This window comes from Lygodium microphyllum, chromosome 20 (assembly GCF_053477565.2).
Source record: "Lygodium microphyllum isolate KBCC chromosome 20, Lygodium_microphyllum_v1.1.10, whole genome shotgun sequence".
NCBI lineage: Eukaryota > Viridiplantae > Streptophyta > Polypodiopsida > Schizaeales > Lygodiaceae > Lygodium > Lygodium microphyllum.
The window spans coordinates 118,172,863-118,197,008 of NC_141154.1; the positions used below are offsets into that span (position 1 = coordinate 118,172,863).

General features: G+C 38.6%; 2 protein-coding genes across 2 annotated transcripts; both read left to right on the plus strand.

Annotated features, from left to right (window-relative positions):
• The first annotated feature begins 3,626 nt into the window (after nt 1-3,626).
• On the plus strand, nt 3,627-9,420 carry LOC148019300 (uncharacterized). Its single transcript, XM_087701331.1, has 6 exons — nt 3,627-3,806; nt 4,252-4,315; nt 4,483-4,551; nt 8,621-8,838; nt 8,917-9,125; nt 9,216-9,420. Exons 1-6 carry the CDS (start codon nt 3,627-3,629, stop codon nt 9,418-9,420), a joined length of 945 nt encoding a protein of 314 aa, XP_087557457.1.
• A 5,376-nt stretch (nt 9,421-14,796) lies between these two features.
• On the plus strand, nt 14,797-18,485 carry LOC148019301 (uncharacterized). Its single transcript, XM_087660894.1, has 2 exons — nt 14,797-15,145; nt 15,874-18,485. The coding sequence occupies exon 2, from the start codon at nt 16,087-16,089 to the stop codon at nt 17,521-17,523; it is 1,437 nt and encodes a 478-aa protein (XP_087517020.1). The 5' UTR covers nt 14,797-15,145; nt 15,874-16,086; the 3' UTR covers nt 17,524-18,485.
• The last annotated feature ends 5,661 nt before the right edge of the window (nt 18,486-24,146 follow it).

Consider the following 24,146-nt stretch of genomic DNA (forward strand, 5'->3'; position numbering starts at 1 on the left):
GCCTACTTCTGTAGGTTGGTCATTTCTATTTTGAAAAATTATCTTGTGTGGTCGTCCTTTTTGTTTTCTATCCCTTGACTCCATTACATAGCCAGGTTTATGAGAGCTACAACCATCTAGAGTTCTTCTTTTCCTTTGAGCTGTTTCTTTGTTTCCAGAAATGAAAGGCTCTCCGTACATGGGGGTGCCAAGAACTGCTCCTTGAACTGTTCGAGCTATGAATGCAGGTGAAGGGGTATTTCTTGCAACCACCCTATTAATAAGAGCATCCATGTCAGGACCACTTCCAGAGTATCTTCCAGTTGTGAAGGCCAGTTGCCTTGAACATTGAATATATGAGTTGATCAAGTCAGTGACACATGCATCATACAAACCAATTTTCTTCTTTCCATCCTCCCATGCCAACCAACTTGCATGCACGCTCTCAGAAAGATTTGTGTTGGGAATACGAGCCCTCTCCCAAGGACTCAAGGAAGCCTGCAACCCAATAAAAAACTCAGCAATTCCTCTTACATGTCTATTTTGTTCTCATACTTGGGTATTCCCACCCCAATGATATTAGTGCATGTGTATGTAACAAATAGAAACAAAAAAAACATTTACATGTGTAGTACTACCCCAATGGTCTATCCTATTCTCCCACCATTTGATCCATCTCTTCAATGGTACGGTACTATCTCGAGGTAGTCCTACTTGCTGCCACCAATTTTGTATAGCTGTGGCATTCCCCTTGCCCTCTTCAATGGATTTTGAAAGGTGCCACCTCTCACATAAATTCAAGTGATGCTTTCGAAGGTTTGAAGGCACGTGTTTCGTTGTGTGCTTTTGTAAGCTTTGTTCCCAGTGAAACAAACACGATCGCTCTCTTCCTTCCAAAACATTGTCAGGTCTCGCATTGAAAACAGTGCGGATCGCCATCCAATTTGCACCGGCTTCATCCGCCATAAAACCTGCAAAGTCTGCAGGAGGGTGTCCACACTCGAGCATCACATTATTAAGGCATCTCCAAAAAAGAATTTGTGTTTCTGTATCCTCTTCCTTTGTATCACAAATAGCAATCACCATGATCCCCTTCAAGCTGCAATAAGAAATACAGTGATTAGCAACTAGAATATGTCAACGAAAATTGATAGCAAGTAAGGTTCTCGAACAAACCATGGATCGTACACAGAACAAGACATTGTTGCCCAGTCATCTATTCTGTGTGTAAAGTCAAAGTGAACCCAAGACTTGCAAAGGTCTCCATTTCCTAAGCGTCGCATTCGATTAACCAATTCCACTCCAGAGCTGGGTCCTTTAGTAGACATCTTGAAAATGTAACTTTTTTCACCCACCCCTCCTTGCCCTGGAAATCTACTGCCATGAAAAAAAGGAAACATGCATCTTTTTTTCAACTCCAAAATGTTATCAAAGCCATCTCCAACAACACATGTTTCTTTTTTTTTTTGGCATGTCACGATACTATTGAACCTGCAACCTCAACAAACGAAAGTTTGTTAAACTAATAACAATGCTACAAACCATTGTTTGCAGACGTGAATAATCGAAACTAACCTCTGATTTTGAACCAATGGCATCAACTCCTCCAAAAAGTTTGTAAGCTCTTGTTCTCCCTCCACCATTGAACCATTAGTTGTCAAAGATTCAGTGATAATTTATTTTGCTACAATCATTTGAATCTTCCTAGCACCACAGTGTCGATTCACTTGCAAACTGAGTGAACTAGAGATCTAATTTTTTTAATTGCAGCCATTGAAGTCCCTGGTTGCACATTGTGTGTGTGAGTGCCTACATGAAGCATCAATCTCTCCATGCTTGTGTCCTTTGGCAAAATGTAATAAACTTTGCAATCACAAGTTGCATAACAAGTGACAACTTTACTACAATAGTGACACGTAATTGAATGTTTTTCTTCACTTGCAAGTAGCCCCTTGCTCACTGTGCTATTGAGGTAACCATGAAAATACATTTTATTATGTTGATTGTTGCTCTCATAGTAAGGACAATTGACTCGATGACATTGTAAGTCTCCAAGGCAATGGCTAATTCTTGAAGTAGCATCAGGGAAGATATTAGTTGGATGGGGTCTTGTCCAGACATGACCATCATATTGTTGCTGCATCCCATCCATGTTTGAAGATGTGCCATATGTCGGCAGAAGAACGAAAGCAATAGAACCATTGTACTCTCTTGGAATCTCACTAACAAAAAAAGTGCCTTCACTAATCTGTAATAAAGCCTTCGACTTCTTTCCTCTAGGGCTATTAGCAATCCAAGGTAAAATCTCTTTCTTTATTTGTGGAAATGAATGAGGACTATCAAGTCCATCATCCGACTCTAAGTCAATAGTCGGAGTTGAGACGGGTGCACAAAAAGCATTTGTTATAAGTGGTGAAGAAGTTTGAGATGACGTCTCTGCGAAGGAATCGGATGTAATATCTACAACAGGTCCTGAAAGTGAATGAGCTTGTTTGCTATTTTCTACAGTGTGTAGTCCTTCATCTTGGTCCATGGTGAAAGTGGTATCACAATGTACTATTTTATACTGAGATGAAAGAGAAGAATCAAGCAAAAACTGCTCCGCACCATTGATATCCAGTTGGCCATGAACCGCGATCTCTTCACTGTAAGCATCAAGTTGGAAAATAGCATACAAACCTACCAGCTTCCGGTCAGGGGGTAGAAGTGATTGAAGAAAATAAGATCTCACAAGAATCTTTCCATCCCTCAGGGGCACAATACGTTCCAGTGATTCGGAGCCGATTGACCATTGAAGAGTAACTTCTGCCATCGTCTCTCACAAAAGCCGGTTTGAAACTCAACAAACAATGGAGCTATGAAGGCGAAATATTATATCTAATAGCATGCCTATTGTTTATCAATTTCTTTGAACGTAGAAATAATAGTCCATTACCCCCACCAAATATGGATTAAATGAGCTCTTACTCCATGGGCAAGTTCTTAGTGACGGTTAAAGTTGCGAATCAGTCCCATTAATGAACCAAATCATTAAAAAAAGTCTACATATTGAAAAATCACAAGATTTAGTTAAATAATTTTTTTTTTAAAACATGTCTTTTCGAAAATAAATCATGTCTTTTCGAAAATCATGTCGTGTTGTAGCACATATTTTTATAAGCACGTTTTATTTTGTCAGATGTCAGGCGCCGTCAGCATTTACATTTTTTAGTAAATAATTTTTCGGTATTCGAGAGAAACATTCTCTCATGATGGATGTTCAATATGCACGTACCGCTTGCCATTGAAAGTTGTGTGTAACGGTTTAAACATATCTTCTTATTTGTCCTTCTTCTTCTTCTTCTTCTTCTTCTTCTTCTTCTTCTCTTTTGTTTCCCTCTTCTTCTCTCCCATTGCAAGTTGGAAGGCATAAAGAAGAAGCAAGAAGGAGAGCAACCCCTGCAACAAGCTCAAACAAGATCAACATTCTCCATCAAACTCACCAGGTAAGCTCCACGCTCCATCCTTATGGATGAAAATCTATATTTCAAGTTTCATTTTTCCTCCATGGTTGAAAGAAATGGAAGGGCAGGTAGACAATGAGAGGAAAACAATGGGAGAGGACAGAAGGAAAGGGGAGGTAGAGAAGGAGACGGTAAACTGAAAAAATGGGAGAGGAAGAGACCTTTGGGACACCCGGGGCTGTCTGCGTCAACGCAAACAACTCTCGGGAGTTGGGCGCAGCCCCCTTTGGAGAGAGGAGGAGGAGAGGGAAAAGGCGAGGAGGGGGAACCCTCAGTACCCGCCCGATGTCTGCGTCAACGCAGACGACGTGGTGGGGGGGCGAGGTACCTTATGAAATGGGGCGGGTAGTGCACAGCCGCCCCCCTCTCAGCCCCTCCTCCTTAAACCACTCCTCTCTCAAACCCTGCTCCCTAAACCACTCCCCTCTCAGCCCCTCATCCTTAAACCACTGCTCCTCCCTAAACCGCTCCTTAAACCTCTTCTATAGCCAAGTTACCTACAATTTTTGGCTTCGGGGGCGCTGCCCCCGAACCCCCGCCAAGGGGGGCCCCCCTTGGAACCCCCCCGGCGACACTAGTAGGGGGGGCTGATGCCCCCCCTACACCCCCCCTCCATATAGAGTGGGTGTAAACCGCGTGAGTCCAAGCCATGAAAAATTAAACCATTTTTAAATCGTACGCAAATCATCCTAAAGAAATAAGTGTGACATTATTTGATTTTTTTGGATTGGGAATTGTCAAACACTCAGCATTGTCTGCGTCAACGCAGACAGGAACAAGGGGTTGGGAGTATCCCCCCTTTGGGGGTGCGGGGGTGAAAATGTGGTCAGGAGGTTCAAATGATTAAGAAAAATTAATACATTTATTAAAACCAAATAACAAATGATATTAAAGTGTGTTGTCTGCGTCAAATGGTCATATTTTGGTGGAGATTAATTAATAGAACATGTGATTTAGTTGACTTGTCTTCATTTTTAAAATGATTTGTGGTTTGTTTTAGTGCTTCTGAGCATGGCTAGAGGTCGGCGTGGTGGTGGTAGGAGAGGTCAAAGTAAAAGGGGCCGTCCAAGTAAGTCATTCAATCACTCTTTTAAATTTACATATTCTATTCTTAATGGTTAAGCAACTCTTTTAAAGTTTCATATAAATGTTATATTCTATTTTCAAATTATTTTTGTAGATACTCCAATTACAAGGTTACGATCCGGTCTATGCAATAGACTAGTAAGTATCGATTAAGAAGCATCCTCCCGTGCATTCTCTGAATCTCCAAATAACAAGGGTGGAAAACCAAGGAAAAAATGTCCTTTCATTGATGATGAAGTGCTTGAGGATAGCATGGATGAAGCAAGCAATGACATTCATGCTGATCCTATGAGCACCCACACTACCACCACAGAGTGTGGTGAAACAACACAGGGGCGGTCTTTAGATTTGCAAACTATTCATGAGAAAAATGAAGAGGTGAATGAGGATGTTGCTAATGAAGAAAAGAAAGAGGTCAGTGAGCATAATAGACACATTGGAGAGAATGTCAAGTTTGGGCTTATGTCAGATGTGTTGGCCTCATTTTTTGTAACGAGGTCTACTTCTCCTCCTCCTATCCCTTTGTGTAGACTTGTGCCCTATGAGGCTATAAGGCTTGCATCTAGTTCTGCTACATGGTTGATTTCATCTTTTGATAATGCTTCGTATATGGAAACAATGGGGAAATTTTTGGTTTCTTTGAGAAGATCCACTGGTGAGCTAATGGATGTATCTCCCCAAAATTTGGAAGAGTGGGGCCCTCTTTGGAGAGAAGTTAACCAAAGGTTTGAAGATGAATTGACTGATGAGTGGGCTGATTTAAGAGGGCGCAAGTTTTTGGTATGGGATGGTAATCATAGGTTGATGGATGAAGAGGATAAAGGAAGATAACTATGCATTGTCTTGCTTTCTCTTGTTTATTGTGATGATAGTTCCTTCTTTGACTAATTATTTATTTTATTATTTGATGTATGTAGTTTATAATGAAGATATTTCGCGACATGTTAGAGTTCTATGTCAATTCATTCAAGTGGAGAAGAAGAAAGAAGGAGAACTATTGTTAGCATTGGATACATCAAATGCGTAAGTATACTTATCACTATTAACTTTTTCAAATGGGTTAATAGATCATCAATTGTGTGTGAATATTGCCAATAGTTTTTATTTATGTGTGAATCTCAAAATATAAAGATAATTTATGTGTGAATGTCAAGATATTTTATTTATACCAATAGGTTTCATTTACGTGTGAATGCCAATAGGTTTCATTTATTAGTTATGTGAATGTGAATGGGTTTTATTTATATGTGAATCTTAAAATTTAAAGACAATTTTCAATGTTGTAGTGTAACAAGAGCACATGTCAAACCCAACCTAGGCCATGAAATTTTCATGTTCCAAAAGTTTGGCATCGCTGATAAACAAAGCATTTTGGAAAGGATGAGCCCTTCTCAAAGACGGTGGGCTGAAATAGAGTATGAAATTGAGGGAAAAAGTAACCATGGCAATGATCCATGGTACAAGAACCCATGTTTGCTAATATCGCTTTTGGTGTGGAAGGTAAAAAGTTTGGTATAGTATTTTAGTTTTCAGCATAACAAATTGTGGTATCTTGAATTTAACCATAACTAAGAATAGTGTATTGGTTTTTCTATTTAGGATGACTATAACTGTGCCATACTCAAAGAGGAGACCCGCCTCAAGGAGCTTGCATTGCCAGAGGCAAATTATGAGGCAAAAAGAAAACAATTCATAAACAAAGAGCAAGATAAATTGAGGGACAAAGGATACAAGTACCTTGGAATAGCTAATCCTACGCATGGAGAGGATTTCTTTTCTGTTTTGTTTGCATTGAATTGGGATGAAAAGAACATGATGGCTATTACCAAGGACAAATTGTATGCCATTTGTAGTGCTAATATTGTTGCGGAGAGGTATGTTTTCCTCATGGACTAATGTTCTCTTATTTTTTGGAATTGAACATAATTTGGTTCAACAATATTGAAGTTATGTTTTGTTCAATGACCAATATATTAGAAAAAGGGAGATTTTACTTCTCATGACTGTCACGAAGGCAAAGGACTCCGCTATGTCACACTTTGTGGATGTAAGGAGATTTCATAGCTACATGAAGCAAGAGGTGTATTGGTTTCATATGATTGGAGAATGCTCCTTATTGATCAGGAGCTTACAAGTTGATGGCATTGAGATTCCAGGAGGCTTTGATGTTTTTTTTAAAGGCCAAAGACGTTTACATATTTTAAAGGCATTTGCAAATATTTTTGGTGAAATGAAGAATGTTGGAGACTCTGAGAAGGTTCCAGAGCTCACACAATTAAGCAAGAGGGTGGTATACAGGTATTTCTAGTATAAAGAAACCATATTTTCTAAATACCATATGTACAAATGTATTCTAACTTAAGAGTGCTTTTGTTGTTTGTTCTTATGTTTTTGGAAAAGATGGTTGCGTAGTCTACAGGAAAGTGGAGTGCTAGAAAGCCTCCCTCCTCTAGTGGAGGAGTGGATGGACTTGGGATGTGAAAATTGTATGTTCTCAAAAGCACTGCTTGAGAGGGGTCTGTCGGAATGGGAAATGCGTATTTGTCCATGGTGGATAGACTATCCATTGGATGACATTACACGGCAAGAGATTGAATTAAGAGAGAGTAAGTACTTTGAGAGCCAAACATAGTAAATATGTGGTAACTCTTGCTCTTAGCTATTTGTTTTAGTAATACTTGCCTTATATGCAGGATTTCTGGAACAAAATAGAGTAATTTCTATGCACAAAGAAGAGGATGAAGGAAATGGTACTTTCTAAAAATGTATTTATTTAACATGAAACTTATCATAACTTTTTAGACTTTTGTGTTTTCTTAACTTTGTTGTTTTTGCAAATTAGAAATGTCCAATACAATAGACATGGTCCCTCATGTTGTGGGGATAAAGGTGACTTGTGGTGGTAGCATGGCAAAGGGTATATTGGATGGAATGCAAATTTTTAGTTTGATCCAAGTAGCCTTGTTTCTAAATTGCATGAATATGATATTATATTGTGTTGACTTCACACTACTTAGGTGCCATTGGTGATGCAACTGTTGATACTACAATGAAGAAAAAGTCCATGGGAAAACGAAAGAATATCCCCACGATAGATGATGCATTGAAGCATAGCAAGGGTAAGCCAATTTGCATGAATGATAGAGTTTAGGATTTTCATTTGACGAGTCAATTTATTAAAGTATTATTTTGTTGTCGTTATATTGCGTAGGTAATATAAGTGAATTAAATGAGGTTGGTACAACAAAGCGAAGGTCTAAACACAAAGAGAAAGTTGTTTCATTGGATGAAGAATTAGAAGGTGAATCAAGTATCATTTTTTGGATTATTGGAGTCATGTTAAAAGTACATTTTTTTATTTTTTTGAAGATAATATAAAATCTAAACATTAAACACTAAATAATTTGCTTTCCTTCCTATTTTTCTTTACAACTTTAGGCAAAAAAGATGGTTTTGACATGCATAGCATTTGGAAAGAAAAGGAAAAAATTAAGGGTCACTTTGAGGGATCTTTGCAACATACTACACCTTCTCGGGCTATGTCATTCATGACTTAGTCATCAGAGCCTATACAAGAGTCTTGTAGACATCCCGCCATACGCAAGACAGGTATGTAGATTTCTAGCTTTACATTCTGAGTCTTAACATTTAGCCAACATCAACATTTGTAAGTAAACTTTATTTTGATTATAGGATTTCAATACCAAACTATCGTAGATGCTCTGTTGGTAGACGTGACATCGATCGATGATTTTGCATTGGATGGGTATATTTTATCACCATTCTCTATATGCACATCTATTGTAATGGTTACTTATGCTTTGTTATTGTGTTTTCAATTTTAGCATTAAGCGCTTCATGGAGGGAAATACCATCAACTCTTACCAGTGTAATGGTGTCCCATCATATGAGGTTACTAAGTTGTTGTTTGCAGATTTTCCTACATCTTTGCTTGTTGTTGGCCTTGAGGCAGAAGGTATATGTGCTTGCATTAGTTTAGTTTATAAACTCATGTGATATTGCATGGTCTTATACATCTTTACATTTGAAAGGGATTCCCGAATGGAATACATTTTCTAGTGCACTTGTCAAAGGTGTCATGGACCTAGCCCATAGATTCTTGGCAGATGAGGGGTTCTTGGTGACTTTGGGACTTGCACAACACTTTGGAAAAGTGCTTAGAGGAGCTCATGCCATTGGATTGAAGCTCCATCGCACATGGACTCTCGTGTGTGAGGGTGGATATAGACACCCTGATACTCGAGAGGAGGTAAGTGTGTTGAAGACAAACTTGTAACTTTTTAAAATAAAAGTTTAAGTAGCTAACAAGATGATTCTGCATTGCTAGGTCATGGACCTTACTATTGGCTTGTTTTATCGAGGGATGCATGTCCCTTCATATGATAGAGAGGCTGGCGAGAGGGTTAGCCCATACAGGTTTCCTGCCTCTCGTAGCTTCCTCTTCGAGACAGACCTCCAAGGCACATCATTTGAGCACACTTATGTAGATGGTGTAGAGGTTCGAGGGGGTGCAGAAAGATCACTAGTTTTTTATAGGTGCGTTATACACTCTCAGACTGGTTTATACTTTGCATTAAGATATGTCATGCTTTTGTTATGGATGTTACTAAATGGTTTCTTTTGTAGGTGGCTCCTTGCTACGTTCACAGAGGATCTCGACTATGTGCTGGATATTTTTTCAGGTTGTGGCGGCCTTGGTAGAGCATGCACAGAGATGCATAGTTTTTGCATGTGCCTTGAGGGTGATTTTAGCCTCTACAACCAGTGCTTGGTTGATGTGGCATGCGGACCACCATCTGTTCATCCTAGTGACGATGATGATTTCACATGATTTGTAGTTGCATTATTTTTAATATGATGCCTTGTATTGGTAGTGCATGCCATGGGGCTTGATGATGCTCGGGAATTATGTATGACTCTATGGATTTTGGATCTCACTTAAATTGGGATTACTTCATAAACTTATAAAATTATGCTAAAACTTCATGCTTTAGAAGTAGTTGCATACCTATTTTTTGTTAGAGATCACACCATTCAATAGTTTGCGATTACTTTGCAATTCTACATCCTAATATAATTGATCTAATTAGTTTGCAATTGCAAAATAATTAAATTCAAAGTGATCCAAAAAGCTCCATAAAATAACCAAAAAAATCCAAGTGATGACCAAAAAGCTTCAAGAAGCACTTAAAAAGCTCCAAATGAAGAGCTTGCTAAATAATAGCACTCTACCAAAAGTACTATTGAAGCAAATATTGTGACCCCCAACAAAGCTAAATGCAAAGGATTTTTGCATTATTATACACAATTTGATTTATGTGATTGCTTTTTCAGCTCCTTAAATGTATGGAAGACAAACTTTAGTGTAGCATCATAGAGAAATAATTCCTAACTTCTCCCATTTAAGATCAACAACAACAACAACTCATACCTACTAATCATATATTTTAACGTACACCACAAACTTTTGTCATTCATGCTATTCACTTTCAGTATGAGTGGTAATTAATGACTCTAAGTTTTAACATGATGTTAGATAATATTTCATAAATTAGTTAAATTGTTCATTTTAAGTTTCTCACATGATGTTAGATAACATCTCATGAATTAGTTAAATGGTTAATTTTAAAGTCATAATCAAACCTCATACCTACTAATCTTAGCACCTTTTCATGTGGAAAATAAAAATCATTTCATATTCATATTCCTTTTTGCATGAATAATGATTGGTTAGTGTAAATGACTCAAGTCCTCTTTAAAACTAAACATTACCTAGGGTCATGCTTCCCACTTGTGAAATTTTGAACTCTTTGAAGATAAGCTTGTGTGTAATACATGGAGGCATAAGACCTTAATGACTTAATAAACATCATCTACACCCTATTAGGACTAAAGAAGATGGGTGAAATTCTCAACTTAGTTATCATGCAAGAATGATCAAAGTTCACGAGTTATAAGGCTCTTTTCATATATGTTGCACTCCAAGACAAGAATTTGCATTTATTTGGGCGCATGGGATACAAGGAGTCATTCTTACTACCAATATAGTGCTACTTTATTTGATATGAAAGTCTAGCATAAGTAAATATCTAGTGTAACCTTGCAACAATATCAATTAGCTAAGACATGACAATATCTCTATCTAAAACAATTTTCTTCCATGTAGCTATGATCCCCATACATTTATCCAAGGAAGTCTATGTTTAATTAAACGTAGATTGCACAATCGCATATTGTTCATTAGGCACCATAAATCCTTGGATAAATGTATGATCCCCATACATTTATCCAAGGAAGTCTATGTTTAATTAACCGTAGATTGCACAATCGCATATTGTTCATTAGGCACCATAAGAATGTCCAATGACTAAGGATAACTATCTCTATTGAGTGAAGGCGCTTTTAGGGGAGGCTAAATATAGAAGTGAATTTATAATTTAGATATAAAAAAGAATTAGAGTTTTTCACCTAAAAAGAGGTCTACAAGTCAACAATAAAAGATACTTTAAAATCAATTGTGAAGATTATCCCTAAGCATCTTCAATGAGCAAGGATGCACAAAAATATTTATAAGATTCCAAAAATCTTTAGGTCTAAAATGTCTACGCTCACATTCGAATTCATAGACTCGCTCACATTCAAATAAATTAAAGATGTTACCAATGCAAAAGTTGAAAATGGTTCTAAGCAGCAAATTAACCTATATAGCTTGTCAATCTTGTACATATGCATGTACAATATTTAACCCTTCAATATGCCATGACAAGAACCACACTACTATTCATATGACACACATGGAGTCAACTCAAGGAAGTTCTAAATGAAACTTTTTATTCCATGCATCTCTAATAGAGTTTTTCTACTGTCACTTTAGAAACATGTAAATGCTTCTTTAAGAAAGTGAGATTTGATCAAATGTAGAATACTTATTAAGTACAAGCAAGCATAAATTAAGAGTGTTTAAAAGCTTGTGTTAAAGTTCGGTTATGTGGTTTTAACTCATGGGTTGAATGGGACACGAGACATAGCTCTTCTATTAAGAAGTAGAGCATAGAGCATTGAGCATTGTTTACTACCATAAACACCTTGAGAGCTTGCTACATGCATACACTCACATGTGTGGGCATTCAAACACGCATGGATATATGCAAAACCTCACATGTTTTGATGGTGCATGCAACCATGTAAGATAGTGCTCTTGACATACTTGCAAGTATAAGTCAACATCATTGATCTTTGTGTGCTCTATAGGGTCACAACCATGACGCGTGCTCCTCTTTTGTAGAAAGGAGGAATAATGACCTCCTTGTAGAAGGCATACCTTAGATTCTAAATTGAGCTTTCAGTATGTAATGTTATTTTGATAGTTGGAAAAGAAACTCACAAATGCTGAAGATAGAACTAGAAACTTTGGTTTTTGAAAGTTTGGAAGTGCACCTTCTTTGATAGATTACCGAGCCACCCACAAGAAACAAGTTGTCTACTTGGACACAAGTCCTTTTGATTTGCCCCTTGTCATCTGGTTATGAAGACGTCTTTCAAAAATTTTAAGCTTGATGCCTGCTAGTATTCAAGAAAAGACTAATTAGAAACCAATATATTTTCCAAGGAAGCATATCTCTCAGTTTTGTTTACTTTTGATGAACCATCAAGGTTGCTACTTTGTGGGATGTCTTGGACCTTATAATTAAGATACTTTGTAGATCATCCCCATAATGAATGAGTGTGTAATTAGATTCAAAAAGGTTCATAAAAGTATATTAACATTTTTGGACAAGTTGGACAACATCAAACTTGTTGCACTCAACTTAGAAAGTATCATTCGGTTCTTTTGCCACACAGGATGGATGGCAAATACCTAAAGCATATCAATGCTTTCACATCAAGGAAAAAAAACTATGAGATTTCTCATTCTTTTATAGATGGAGTTGTTACATGAATATGTATGTTTGAAGTTTGTGACATTCCAATATAGCATTTATGAATATTATTTATGTCAACTCTTTGTTATATGTTTACCTTCATTAACCTACAATCTATTTGATGAAGCTTGTTGATGTAAGTGCTATGATTTATCATTTGAGATAAGATGACAATCCTTGCTTTTTGGAGAGCTTGGCTATGTTTTTTCATGTGGCCTATTTTAGGGAAAGAGGGCAAAAAGAGAAAAACATGTGCGCTCATAATTAGTGGATTTTAATGTTTCAATAGTCATTTTTGAAGTTTTGGCATGTTCGAGATGTGATAGCACTACCAAAACATCAAGATTCTATGTCTAGCAAGTTTTACAATCACTACATCAACCTCAAGGAGCCCTTCTCATGCTAGACAACCTTGTCTTTTGATTGATTTCAAGTTTCATCTACACAATAATATGCTATTTGGATACATGTTTCCATATAATCCAATAATTCCACAATGAGGATGCCAAATTGTGGCTTAAATCATGGGTAGGATGGCCCCTCCTATGTGGTTTTTGTTGTTCTTTAGGGGTTATGTATTTTACAATGTAGAATACTAGGTTCTCCTTGTTTCTACTTTGCAACAACATTAGGTGTTCAATGGTAGGGAAAAGCGTACTACATTCATTCTCTAGCATTATGCTTATGCATAAGAAGAGAACATCTCTTGATGGTTTTGTTCTATTATTTTCAAGAATACTTATTGAGAGGTACAAAGTGTTGTGCATTCATTTCAATAATTGCAGGATCATTATGCTCCCAAATGTAAGAGGTTAACCAATGAACACTCTCAACAAGGGCTCATCATGATATAGACTTAGGACTCCTTTATGAGATGGACTCGAAAAGGCTTCAGGGTGTCCTTAAGGTAAGTAGTGATGAAAATATTTGGTTTTTGTAAGTTGCATAGAATTCAATTGAACTTGGTGCTTGTTTCTTAATTTTTATTTCATGCAATCTATTATGTGACATTGTGGTTGACGTTTTGCAATTTGATAAAGCATAAAATAGCATTTTAGTTGTCTAGCATGTGTTAGTTTCATCTAGTAAGCCTTCAATACACCTCAAATCAATATGCCTAAGTGGCTAGGTCGAAAATGAGTGTGTCTTTGAATGAGTAAGTTATTATCTTCCTAAAAACATTAAACATTTATGTGCTCTTTCAAAAGGAACTATAAAAGTAGTCAAGGACATCTAAGCTAAGCTTTAAGGTGCCAAATGCCATAACTATTTTCAAATAGTTTCTTGAGGTCTTGCAAATGAACTCGGGCTCACAGTGTACTATCTTGGCAACTTAGATGCTGACAAATGATAGCCCCTTCAGTTTAAAATGATAACGAAAGGATAAATTCAAAAAGAAAAAAAAAGATTAGTGTTGAAAGCATGCAAGTACCTCAAAGAATGCCAAATACTACTCCTTGTTTACAAGACATGATCTGGAAAATACATTTAATTATTAATTTACTGCCTTACTTCATACTATGCAACCCTTGCCTATTGAATAGACGATGTGTGTGTGTGTGAGGTCTTTAATCTTAAGTGTTTGAAGTGAAAGAATAGGTAAATGGGATAAACTTTGTGAGTTACACATGAGCACATTAGAGTAGTTCCACACGATGGAGGATTTTGGAACTTAGTTGTGAGGTATCCACATGTAGGTCAAAGTCGAGGTTGGATACCACCATGCCAGTTGAAAGGGAGAGTTTGAAACTAAGACACAAGCATGAGCAATCAACAACTAGGAGACACATCACAAATTTTGGTGTTGGTCCATTGGATACCTCCTTTAAAGAGGGTGTTCCCTTTGCTACTAAAAGTACAGACACATAAGTAGACATAGTCAAGTATGTCCATCCTTTTGAACTTCGCCACATGGACTCATGCCTGTAAAAATTTTACTTGCACGTGTCCTTGCGTTCAGATGGAACAAAGTGGGCTAGGAGTCAGACTAGTTAAATTGCAAGGCTTATGTTAGTTACTCTTTGAAGTTCAAGAAAGTGTAAGTGAGTGTAGCATGTGCCACTGGCGTTACATAGGTCGATGCAACGCAATGAGATGCGATTGATTGTGTGTGGAAGAGTGAGGCTCCCTACATATGAACAAGGGGCTCTTCCATTGAGCCGAAGGCGACAGCTAAAATTGGAAGGGGAGCTAAATTTGTCAGAGCCACTTGGTTGCATTGCATATCCCAGACTCCAGCCGCAGAGAGAGAGAGAGAGAGAGAGAGAGAGAGAGAGAGCCCCTCGTGGCTTGCTATGAAGTGAAGGAAGGACCCACATTCCAGCTAACCCCCTTCTCCTCCCTGCTGCTCCAAACGTGACACCCCATTTTTCGTCCACCTTTCCATACATTTCTCTCCCTTCTTCTTGCATGGCTGCTCTCTCTCTCTCTCTCTCTCTGTCTGTCTGTGTGCCAATCCTTCAATCAATCACACAAGCCGCACTCCAACCCACAAACACGAATACAGACACAGACAGATCTTTCCTTTCCCTTGTCGAGCTCGCCCTTCCAGAAGCCCCTGCCTCCCGGACTCTCTCTCAGCCTCTTCCCCCCCCACCTCTCTCTCTCTCGCAGTACAATCGTCCCCGCTGTCCTGTAAGTCGATTTCCTCTCTTCTCTTCACCATTTTTCCTGTTGTTCTAACAGTTGCTTTTTCTTCAACGAAAAGCTTATTTTGTCAAACCAATCGCTGCAAAAAGATAGCTGCCCATCAGAGCGCAAGTATGCAAGTATAATGCTTTTGACCCTCTACGTACAAGATATGGATTTTTATTATTAAAGGGGTAGAAAGGGTGGGCGTTTTTATATGTGTACATGAGCTTTTGTGTCTCTGATGCAGGCTAGAAACTATTGTCTCTCTTGTGTCCTTCCATGCATGGCCGATCTCATTTTCTCATGAATCCAATGGCCTTGGAAATGCATCCTGACTGTCTACATCCAATAAGGAAACATTGCTTATTCATCTCTTTTTATTTGGAAGAGGGCGAAGGTTATCTGCATACGACCTTATTCATTTATTGTTATTTGGGGGAGGGTGGATGTAATGTGCACATGAGCTTTGTGCTCCTGATGCAGGGTAGGAAATCTACCATAATAAAAGAGGCATTTGTGTATTTGTTTATTTGTTGGGAGAGGGTGGGGGTAATGTGCATGTATGAACTTTTTGCTTCTGATGCTGGTAGGAAATTTCCTGCTTTGATTTTCTCATTCACAAGCCGACTCTCATTCACTCAATCTATATGCCTTGGAAATGGGTAACTTGGTTGAGCCTATTTTGTAACTCTGGATGAAGGTCAACTTTGTTTAAGAGGATTCATTTGCAGAATCTGGATGAATGCGAATCGTTACAGCGGGCGAAGTCCGAGGATGCCACATGATTAGAATGTCTGCATCACTAAGCTCTCGTGTTCACTAGCCCTTCTTAGTCGGAGGAGCCTCTGAGTGATAAGAAGCATCGTGCAGTCGAAATCCGAATCAGGTCAACAGGGGTGTTTGTGATACTTGAGCATCACCTGCATCTTTGGTCACTGGCAAGCATGTCGGTGAAAGGGGCTTTGGTGTATAACAGAGATTCATTGGTGGGTGATCATTCTGGGAAAAGCAAGGTCCCATTCGGAGAGGGGAAGAGCTTAGCTTCTTCTGGGAAAGTCGCAAAGCCTCCCCCACCTTCACACTTGCAGCAAGGTCGGCCTCCCAATGCTGAACCGATCAAAGACTGTGTTAAGCCCTCCCTCTCTAGGGCTCCAAGCTCAGATGTCACCAGGACAGAGAGAAAACATGACCCCTCTTCAAAGGTCAAGGACACGTCACCCAGAGCCGTGGAGAAGAAACAGGATACCTCTGTGAAGGTTAAAGGTGCGTCCCCTCGAACCACTTCAGGGCTCAATGTCCAATGTGAGCTAACCGCTATTAGTACCTTTGAGAAACCTGATAGGCCTAGGCAGTCAGTTAGAGGCATGGACAAGCAGTCTTCAAATGGTATTATTGAGAAACCTGCTAAGGCCCAGGGTAATGAGGAAAAGCAGCCTGCCAATGGTACCATTGAGAAATCTGATAAGACAAAGCCATGGGTCCAAGGTGCTGACACAACGCGTGATCTGCATGACAAGTCGAAACCCTTGTCCCGAAGTTTAGATTTCCGGTTGGATTCCATGCGCCGATCCAAAGAGCTTACATCCCAAAACAGTGTGGGGAGTGAAAAGGCTGCATCAACAAAGGGGCTTGCGACCAGTGGAGGTGAGAAGGCTGCATCTGGAAAGGTGCCTGTCAATAAAGGAATGGAAAGGAACACCACTGGCAAGTCTTTGTGTATGGAGTGCCGAGCTGTTTCAGAAGGTGCAGTTTGCTTTATCGGCAATGATGGTAGAGTATCGGCCTGCACTTCGAGGACTGCTGTACGGCTTTGCAAGAACCTCTCATGTGCAAATAACAATCCTGAACTTGCTGCAGCTTTGGCTGCAGCACCAAAGAAATACCTAGTCTCAAGAAGGCATTCAATGAAGAACCCATCAGTGCCTATCAGTACCAAACCTGGCAAGTCTGCCAGCACCTCTACAAAGGCAGCTCTTAGTAAAGCAAATGACAATGCAATGAAAACCCCAAGCAACCTGGCATCTTCGGAGGGTGATGATCAGGAAGAGCTTGATGATCACTTTAACATGGAAGGTATGCCAAATGGTGAAGCAGGTAATGTCAAGAAGCCGGTTGGATACCAAAGAATGCGGCGTAGGTCTTTTAGTGTGATTGAGAAGCAAGGCCCTGAGGTTGTAACTCTCAGAAAGCAAATGACCCAAGAAAGGAAACAGGCAGAAGAGTGGATGCTAGATTATGCCATCGAAGAAGCTCTGCACAAGTTGGAACCTACTGGAGGAACAAAGGTAAAGGTGCTGGTGGAAGCCTTTGAAAGCATCATACCCCACAAAGATGTGGATGCGCCAGTAATCTCTCCGAGAACACCACCAACCAAGAGTTGAATGTGCAGGTGAAGATATCCCTTAGCATTCCTATGAAAGTGCAGGCGACCTGTTTGTGTTTTAAGAGTGGCCTTTTACTGACTCTCCTTTGTGAAGTTTCATCCGCATGAACATACGGGCTATGGGTGTGTATGCATGGTACAACCCAAGGAGTCTTTTAACTGTTGTTGTTTTCCTGAAAACTACACATCGGGAGCTCTAAGTAAACTTAAGCTAATATTGTACACTGCTCAAAAACATGAAAATGTCCCCTTTTTTTGGGTATTTTTGGGGGTTTGGGCGGGAGGGCTGGGCAGCCAGCCAGAGTCTTTGTGCACTCATGGTTGCAGTGAAAGTTGGCGGCTCTTAGCAACCAAATCTTATAACCAATCCAATATCTGTGTCATTGTTGGCACCTTTGCCAGAAATCGATATCAATAAACTATGACGAAAGTTGAGGGATTAATACTTTGGACCTATAAACATATGTACTGGTTGGGAAGAAGTAAGGAGGGGAATAGCGTAAGGAGGGGAATAGGCGTTTAATGTACTTACTTCATAATCAAGGTGTACAAATCTAAACACATGTATCAGTTGGACAGAAGTAAGGAGCAGAGTATAAGGTTGATGTTCTTTCATTCAGTTCTCAACCAATTTGCAGAGTAGGGGGTTAATGTGGTTTCATTTAGTTATTAGCGAATTTGGAGTCATTTAGCCCGCATATGCAAGTGAGATCGAATGGAATAGCAGTGCTGCAGCAAGAATGCTGTCCATCCAGGCAGTTGTACAACATGCAAGTCTTTCTAAATACTTCTGTTAAAATACTCGACCTGTATACATGGAATCCCCATTGGAGTTTGTAAAGGAGTTGAACAAACATGAGGTGTTATATTTGCAGTGCTGATGCGAGGCGTGGCATTACTTATTGTTATATTGTCACAGATATCTTTGGTGTTTTTAATCTGTCAGATGACTTTTCAGAATGTCCATCTTTTGTTTCAAAAATGCAGTACCTCAGAGCTCCCTTACTCAGAGCTCTCTTACTCAGTAGGGGGTGTGCACATGTTATTGATCTTAGAAAACCCTCGGCCTATTGGGGTTTTTGTACTTGCTTTGAATGGTTGGTACTTTTTCATACATTTACATGGTAGGAGTTGAGAACAAAGTTTCAATCCTTTTGTTTGAGCTAATGAAGAGTGACAGTTGGGGGAGAGAGTTATGGGAGGTCAAAGGTTAAATTTAAAATCGTCGTTTGAGCAGCTATGTAGTGTTGCACCTTCAGGTGGAAAGTGGGGGTTACCCTTGGTTAATTTTTCAGAAAGGCATTAAGAATGCATTATGAAACTATTTGTTTTATGATATCTTTTAATTCTATTAAGAAAAATGGACCAAAGCAATATCTCAAACCACCTAAATGAAGCCAGTCCTATGTGGTGTTGGAAAATTCCTAAGACATTACATTTTCAAAAGAAGTAAATTTTCCTGTTCTTCATATTGTAACATGATGAAAAAGCAAAAGCATAACATTTGAATTTGAAATTTACTTTTGACAAAGCAATAAATTCATGACATGCACTATGCTCTCTCTCTCTCTCTCTCTCTCTCTCTCTCTCTCTTTGTGTGTGTGTGTGTGTGTGTCTCTAAGTGTTGGCATTGTGCATTGTTCCACTTACAAGCTTTGTTGTGTGGATGATTTATATTGTTTTCATTTGAGGGGAAGTGCACCATATTGGAGGTTCTACAATGATTGGGAATTGAATAGTATTCCACGGCTTATTGGACTTGGTGAGCATATCTTTGTTCAACACATGGATGAAACGGTCATTGTTAATGTGCATCTTGGTGAGACTTATTTGCTTTTGACCTCTTGGTGGATTGGCCTTTTGTTGATTTGTGATGTGTAGATCTTTCATGGTCTTTTTGGTTCCTTTTCTTTTCTAATTTCTTTTTTCTTGGGATTCTTCATAATGCAAGGGATTGGAGTCAAAAGTGTCATAATTCTAGAGGATGTGGCCATGTTAAAATTGAGCTAGCTCAATGTGGTTTTCAAAATAGGAGGGTGGTGGTGGATTGTAAGTTAGGGTTTGCTTAAGGAACTCCACACACACACACACACACACACGCACGCATGCACACAATGTATAAAGAGTGGGAAAGCATGGGGAATATACTCGATCACATTGGCATGGTATAACAGGTGTAAAGGACTCAATCAGGGTTAAGAATTAATACACTAGTCTTTTCACTTTCTCAACAACTTTTGTTCACCTGTCCTTTCATGGTTGCAAGTGGTCTCTCTCTCATATTCTCGTCTTTCTCTCTCCTTTGCACAGACTCTTATACAATCTTCTCTTTTCTCTTAGTCTCTTCATGACAAGTGGTATTAAAGCATAGGTCTTTGATCCATTCTCCTTTTTCTTTCTTCATATCTAGCTTCCTTTTAAAATTAGAAAACCCCATCTTAGACAGGTATTGCAGGTACAAGATATGGATTGTGACTAGCAGTGACTTGTAGGACAACTATAGTTAGAAGACACCATAGTTGAAGGCATTTACAAGAGATTGTGACAAATCTGGAGGCAAAATGACCACAATAATAGGTCATGGACAATTTTTGAGCCATTTTTAACAGGTAGTTTGGAAAAAAGGGCCTTCGAAGACTCAAGTTGGAGAAGGGGAAGATTAACTAACAATTACTTTTAAGAAGCTTATGTTTTCTTTTTTCTTTCAAGACTTGGCAAGCTTCTATGGAAGAAATTTGTATGCACATTTTCATTCTCCTTTTTAGGGCACACAAGGATCATTGAAGAGCATTCTTACCTTCATTGTAAACAAGTTTATAACCATTTGGAGGGGGCTTTGAAGAAGGACCATGATTCCAATGCTATTTGTGCTGATTTTTTAGCATTTTTTTCACTATACATTCTTTAGGTTGAAGGTTTGGCTTTAGGTTCTTCATAGGGCAATAGTGATTCTCTCTTGAAAGTTTAAGGGAAGCAAGGCATTCATCTCTCTTGAAAGTTTTAAGGGAAGAAGAGTAGTAGCAAGTCTTTCCTTCTTCGCATTCTCTCGAGAAAATTTGATGGGAAAACATGACTAACAACAAAGCATATAGTAGGGTTGCAAGGGTCTTTTGCAAGCCATGAAGCTTCACACTTGCAGCGTGGAAAAAGGAGGAAGAAGTCTCTTGCACATCAACTTTTTGTAGTGGTACATCTTTCTTGTGTGTTGGCTCTTGTATCTTAGATAGCTATGTCCTTTAGGAACGACCTTTTCTTTCAACTAGAGGAACGAATGATGTTTGAGATTTAGAGGCAGAAGTGAGAGCTGGCTTCTCCACCTACTTACCACCTTGATCGTCAGCCTTCTTCTCATAAAAAAACTGATGGAGGAATAATTATGAATGGTATTTCATCAGAATAGGCCAAGGTACTATAAATAATCAAAATTAGTCATCGCAAACCAAGATACTATGTATTTAGTAGAACTAGTCATCTCAAGCCTAAGTCTCTTTCTCCTGGACTCATTCATCATTAGTATTTTGTGTGATTTCAATTACTAGCTTTGTGCAAGAGCTTGATCTAATCTCACCATAGATTGATTCATTGATCAATTGCGCTACTTGTTAAGATATTCATTCCATCTATAAGTTATGATGGCAAACCTGTTATGTGCTTTTTTATGGCCAATTTCTTGAGCTCGACCTCTAAGTTTGTGGTGGATAATTAATACTCACTTTTATGGTATAAGGATCTCACAGAGTTTGTGACGAGATTTCTCCATTGCAACAATAAACAAAAGCAAATGGTATGGCCATCATTGTAAACAAGTCTCTAAAAAGAGCCAAAGTTTCAACTTGAGAGCTAGATTCTAAGATGACTTTGTCAACTCTATATGCCAAAAATGTGTTCTATCAAAATGCCTATTGTTGATGCAACTAAGGGAAAAAGATTTGCTATTCGATCCAAATAAGTTTTCTGCTTTTCCTCGGTTGTCTCCCAACCTTTCCAATGAACTTCATATTTGATAGGTGGGCTTGAAAGCACCCAGAAACCTCAAGGGCATAATAATTGGTCTTATTCTAATAGGAAGACACTATGGTGTGATCAATCCAAGGAATTAGACGTCATGACCAATGAGCCATGCTAAACGCAAAAGGTGGATATGGTAAACGATGTGTGGCAATGATCCCCAACATTGCAAAGTCTTGAAGGTTGAAACATGTCAATTTCATAGGCAACCACGCCACACACAACTCCTCTCATCTTCAAAAGAGCTTGGGAGTTGAGGTGCATTTGGTTTGTGTGATGGGGACCTTGCAATTTTAGATCCTCCAATTATGTATAGCATAGTTATGCTCATAAGGAAACCCCACACATCAGACCGAGAAACTTCTACAGTTACTAATGCAATACAAACACCTAAACCAACCAATAAATTTGTACCTCCATTGCATGTCTTACTACTGGCTCAGATCTATTACATTGTTTGTGGATTACTAATTGTGCATCTACTTTGAATTACTAACACTATTTGGTAGTGCAAAACCTATTATTGGTTTAGTAGTGGCATGGTAGTGTTTAGGAGTCCAAAAGGTAGGGAGAAGGGAAAATTGGTGGTGGTCATCCACTGTAAAACCTTTCATTCTTCAAGCATAAACATTAGTTGAATCATTGCTTCTTCATTACATTGGCATTTGGCATCATTGAGAAGAGAGTAAGCACTGTAATAGAGGCATTTGGTTGAGGCATATAACATGAGATTCCATGCATTCTACAACTAAACTTAATGAAGACAACAATCTTGACCTAATTTTCCACATGTGAGCATTTGATTTTGATTTTGATCAATTTGGAACAACATGACAGTTAGGAAGCATTCAAGTTTCAATGGTATGTTGGATAAAAGTTTGAATCCCAACCTCATTTTCCACAAGCAAGCATTTGATTTTGATTTTGATCAATTTAGAGCAACATGGCAATAAAGTTTTAGTGGTATATTGGATGAAATGTTAAACTATATAGACCATTGTTTAAAAATACTTTGGGCTCGACATGAGAGTAGGTGTAGTCAATATGAGGACTATGAGTATTATGAGTAGCATGATCATTATGAACAACATGACCATTTGTATGGGTACAATGAAAAAAGACAGTAGCATGTGTATACTTATGGTCAACATGCATATGATGGTGATAAAAACTATGAGCAGTAGCATGCATTTGATGATTATGCAAATTTTCATGGGTAGCATGGTCATGGGCATCAACATGCCAATGTATATGAGTAGCATGCAAATGCATATGGATAGCATGCTAATGCTTATGTGCATCACCCTCTTGAATCATTTTCTTATGGGGAGCAAACACATGATGATAATGTCTCTTGTCTAGCATGAGCACCATGGATAACATGTTAGATCTAATTGTTGAACTTAGTGATGTCAATTATGTGGGTCTCATATGATTTAGTCCTACATGGCATTGTGATCATTGATGAGTTTATGGAAGAGCTAATGAATGCTACCATGCTAATCATTGAACTGTTAGTATGTGCAATATTGATGCTTTTAGTTCTTTTGGGAAGCATGGATAGATCTATTGTTGAAATAGTTAGTGTGATGGTGATTATGTGGGAAAATTTTTGTCTAAAGCTACTTGAGTTAGACACCTCACTAGTGATAAGATATTGGAAATGCATGCTCAAGGCTTATGCTATAGGTGTGCTAAGTCTATATTTTGTAATCACAAACACAAACGTTGGGAAAAGAATACCAAACCAATAATTGCACTAGAGTTTTCTAATGAAGAAGAGGACCAAACGGAAAATGTATTGGCTAACCTCAATCCACCTTAGCTGCTCCAAGCCATGATGAGAGCCTCTCATTGTGCAACTTCATGAGAAGGAGACCCTTTAGTCCAAAGGAACAGTGGAGCTTAGGCAAGATTCTGAATTTAAATTCCTCACAATAGCCAAGAATGTGGGGCTCATGGACATATAACATCTAGGGGTTAATGCAGTAATAATTTCAGACTCATATGCTGAATGGTCAGTATGTGCAACAATCATGTATTTAGTTCTACTTGAGTATGACCTTCTGAAAGATGATCCAATATATGGTGTTGATACCACTTTCCCTTTTGATATGGGTAGCTAAGGGCAGGCCTTGATCCTCTATATAGATTAGCACAATGATGTCCCTAAATTTAAGTATTCTTGTGACAAGACTATGCCAACTAGTGGATTCCATTTCACTATAGGATAGCTCTATCATGTTTTGGGATAGCTTTAATGCTAATTTAATGTCAAATATATAGTGTTACATGGGTTAAGAGTACTTACAAATAGCTTTGTTTGGAGCCATAGCATGTTTGATTTTGATTAGCCAATCACAAGTTATTGCCAATTTAGTGCAATAGGCTATGTAGTAGACAACACTATGCCTATACCAAGGGGAAGCTGTGAATGGGAGAGTGTTGACTAAATTTTGCCTCTTTATGCTTTAAAATGGATGCACATACCTTATAATTGCTTTCTAGCCCCATAGTTCTACCTAGTCTCACAATTGTAATTCTTTTAGTTAACTCTTGAAGATTAGACAATTTTCATCTTCTCAATAGTTTCTTACCTATCCTTTCATAGTT

What these genes read in the sequence shown, in the direction of transcription:
- LOC148019300 (XM_087701331.1), top strand. Translation starts at nt 3,627, where the DNA reads ATGGGAGAGGAAGAGACCTTTGGGACACCCGGGGCTGTCTGCGTCAAC. An exon ending in CGACGTGGTGGGGGGGCGAG is followed by an intron (nt 3,807 to 4,251) that starts GTACCTTATGAA and finishes GCGTCAACGCAG; the next exon opens with ACAGGAACAAGGGGTTGGGA. An exon ending in AAGTAAAAGGGGCCGTCCAA is followed by an intron (nt 4,552 to 8,620) that starts GTAAGTCATTCA and finishes TACATTTGAAAG; the next exon opens with GGATTCCCGAATGGAATACA.
- LOC148019301 (XM_087660894.1), top strand. Translation starts at nt 16,087, where the DNA reads ATGTCGGTGAAAGGGGCTTTGGTGTATAACAGAGATTCATTGGTGGGT.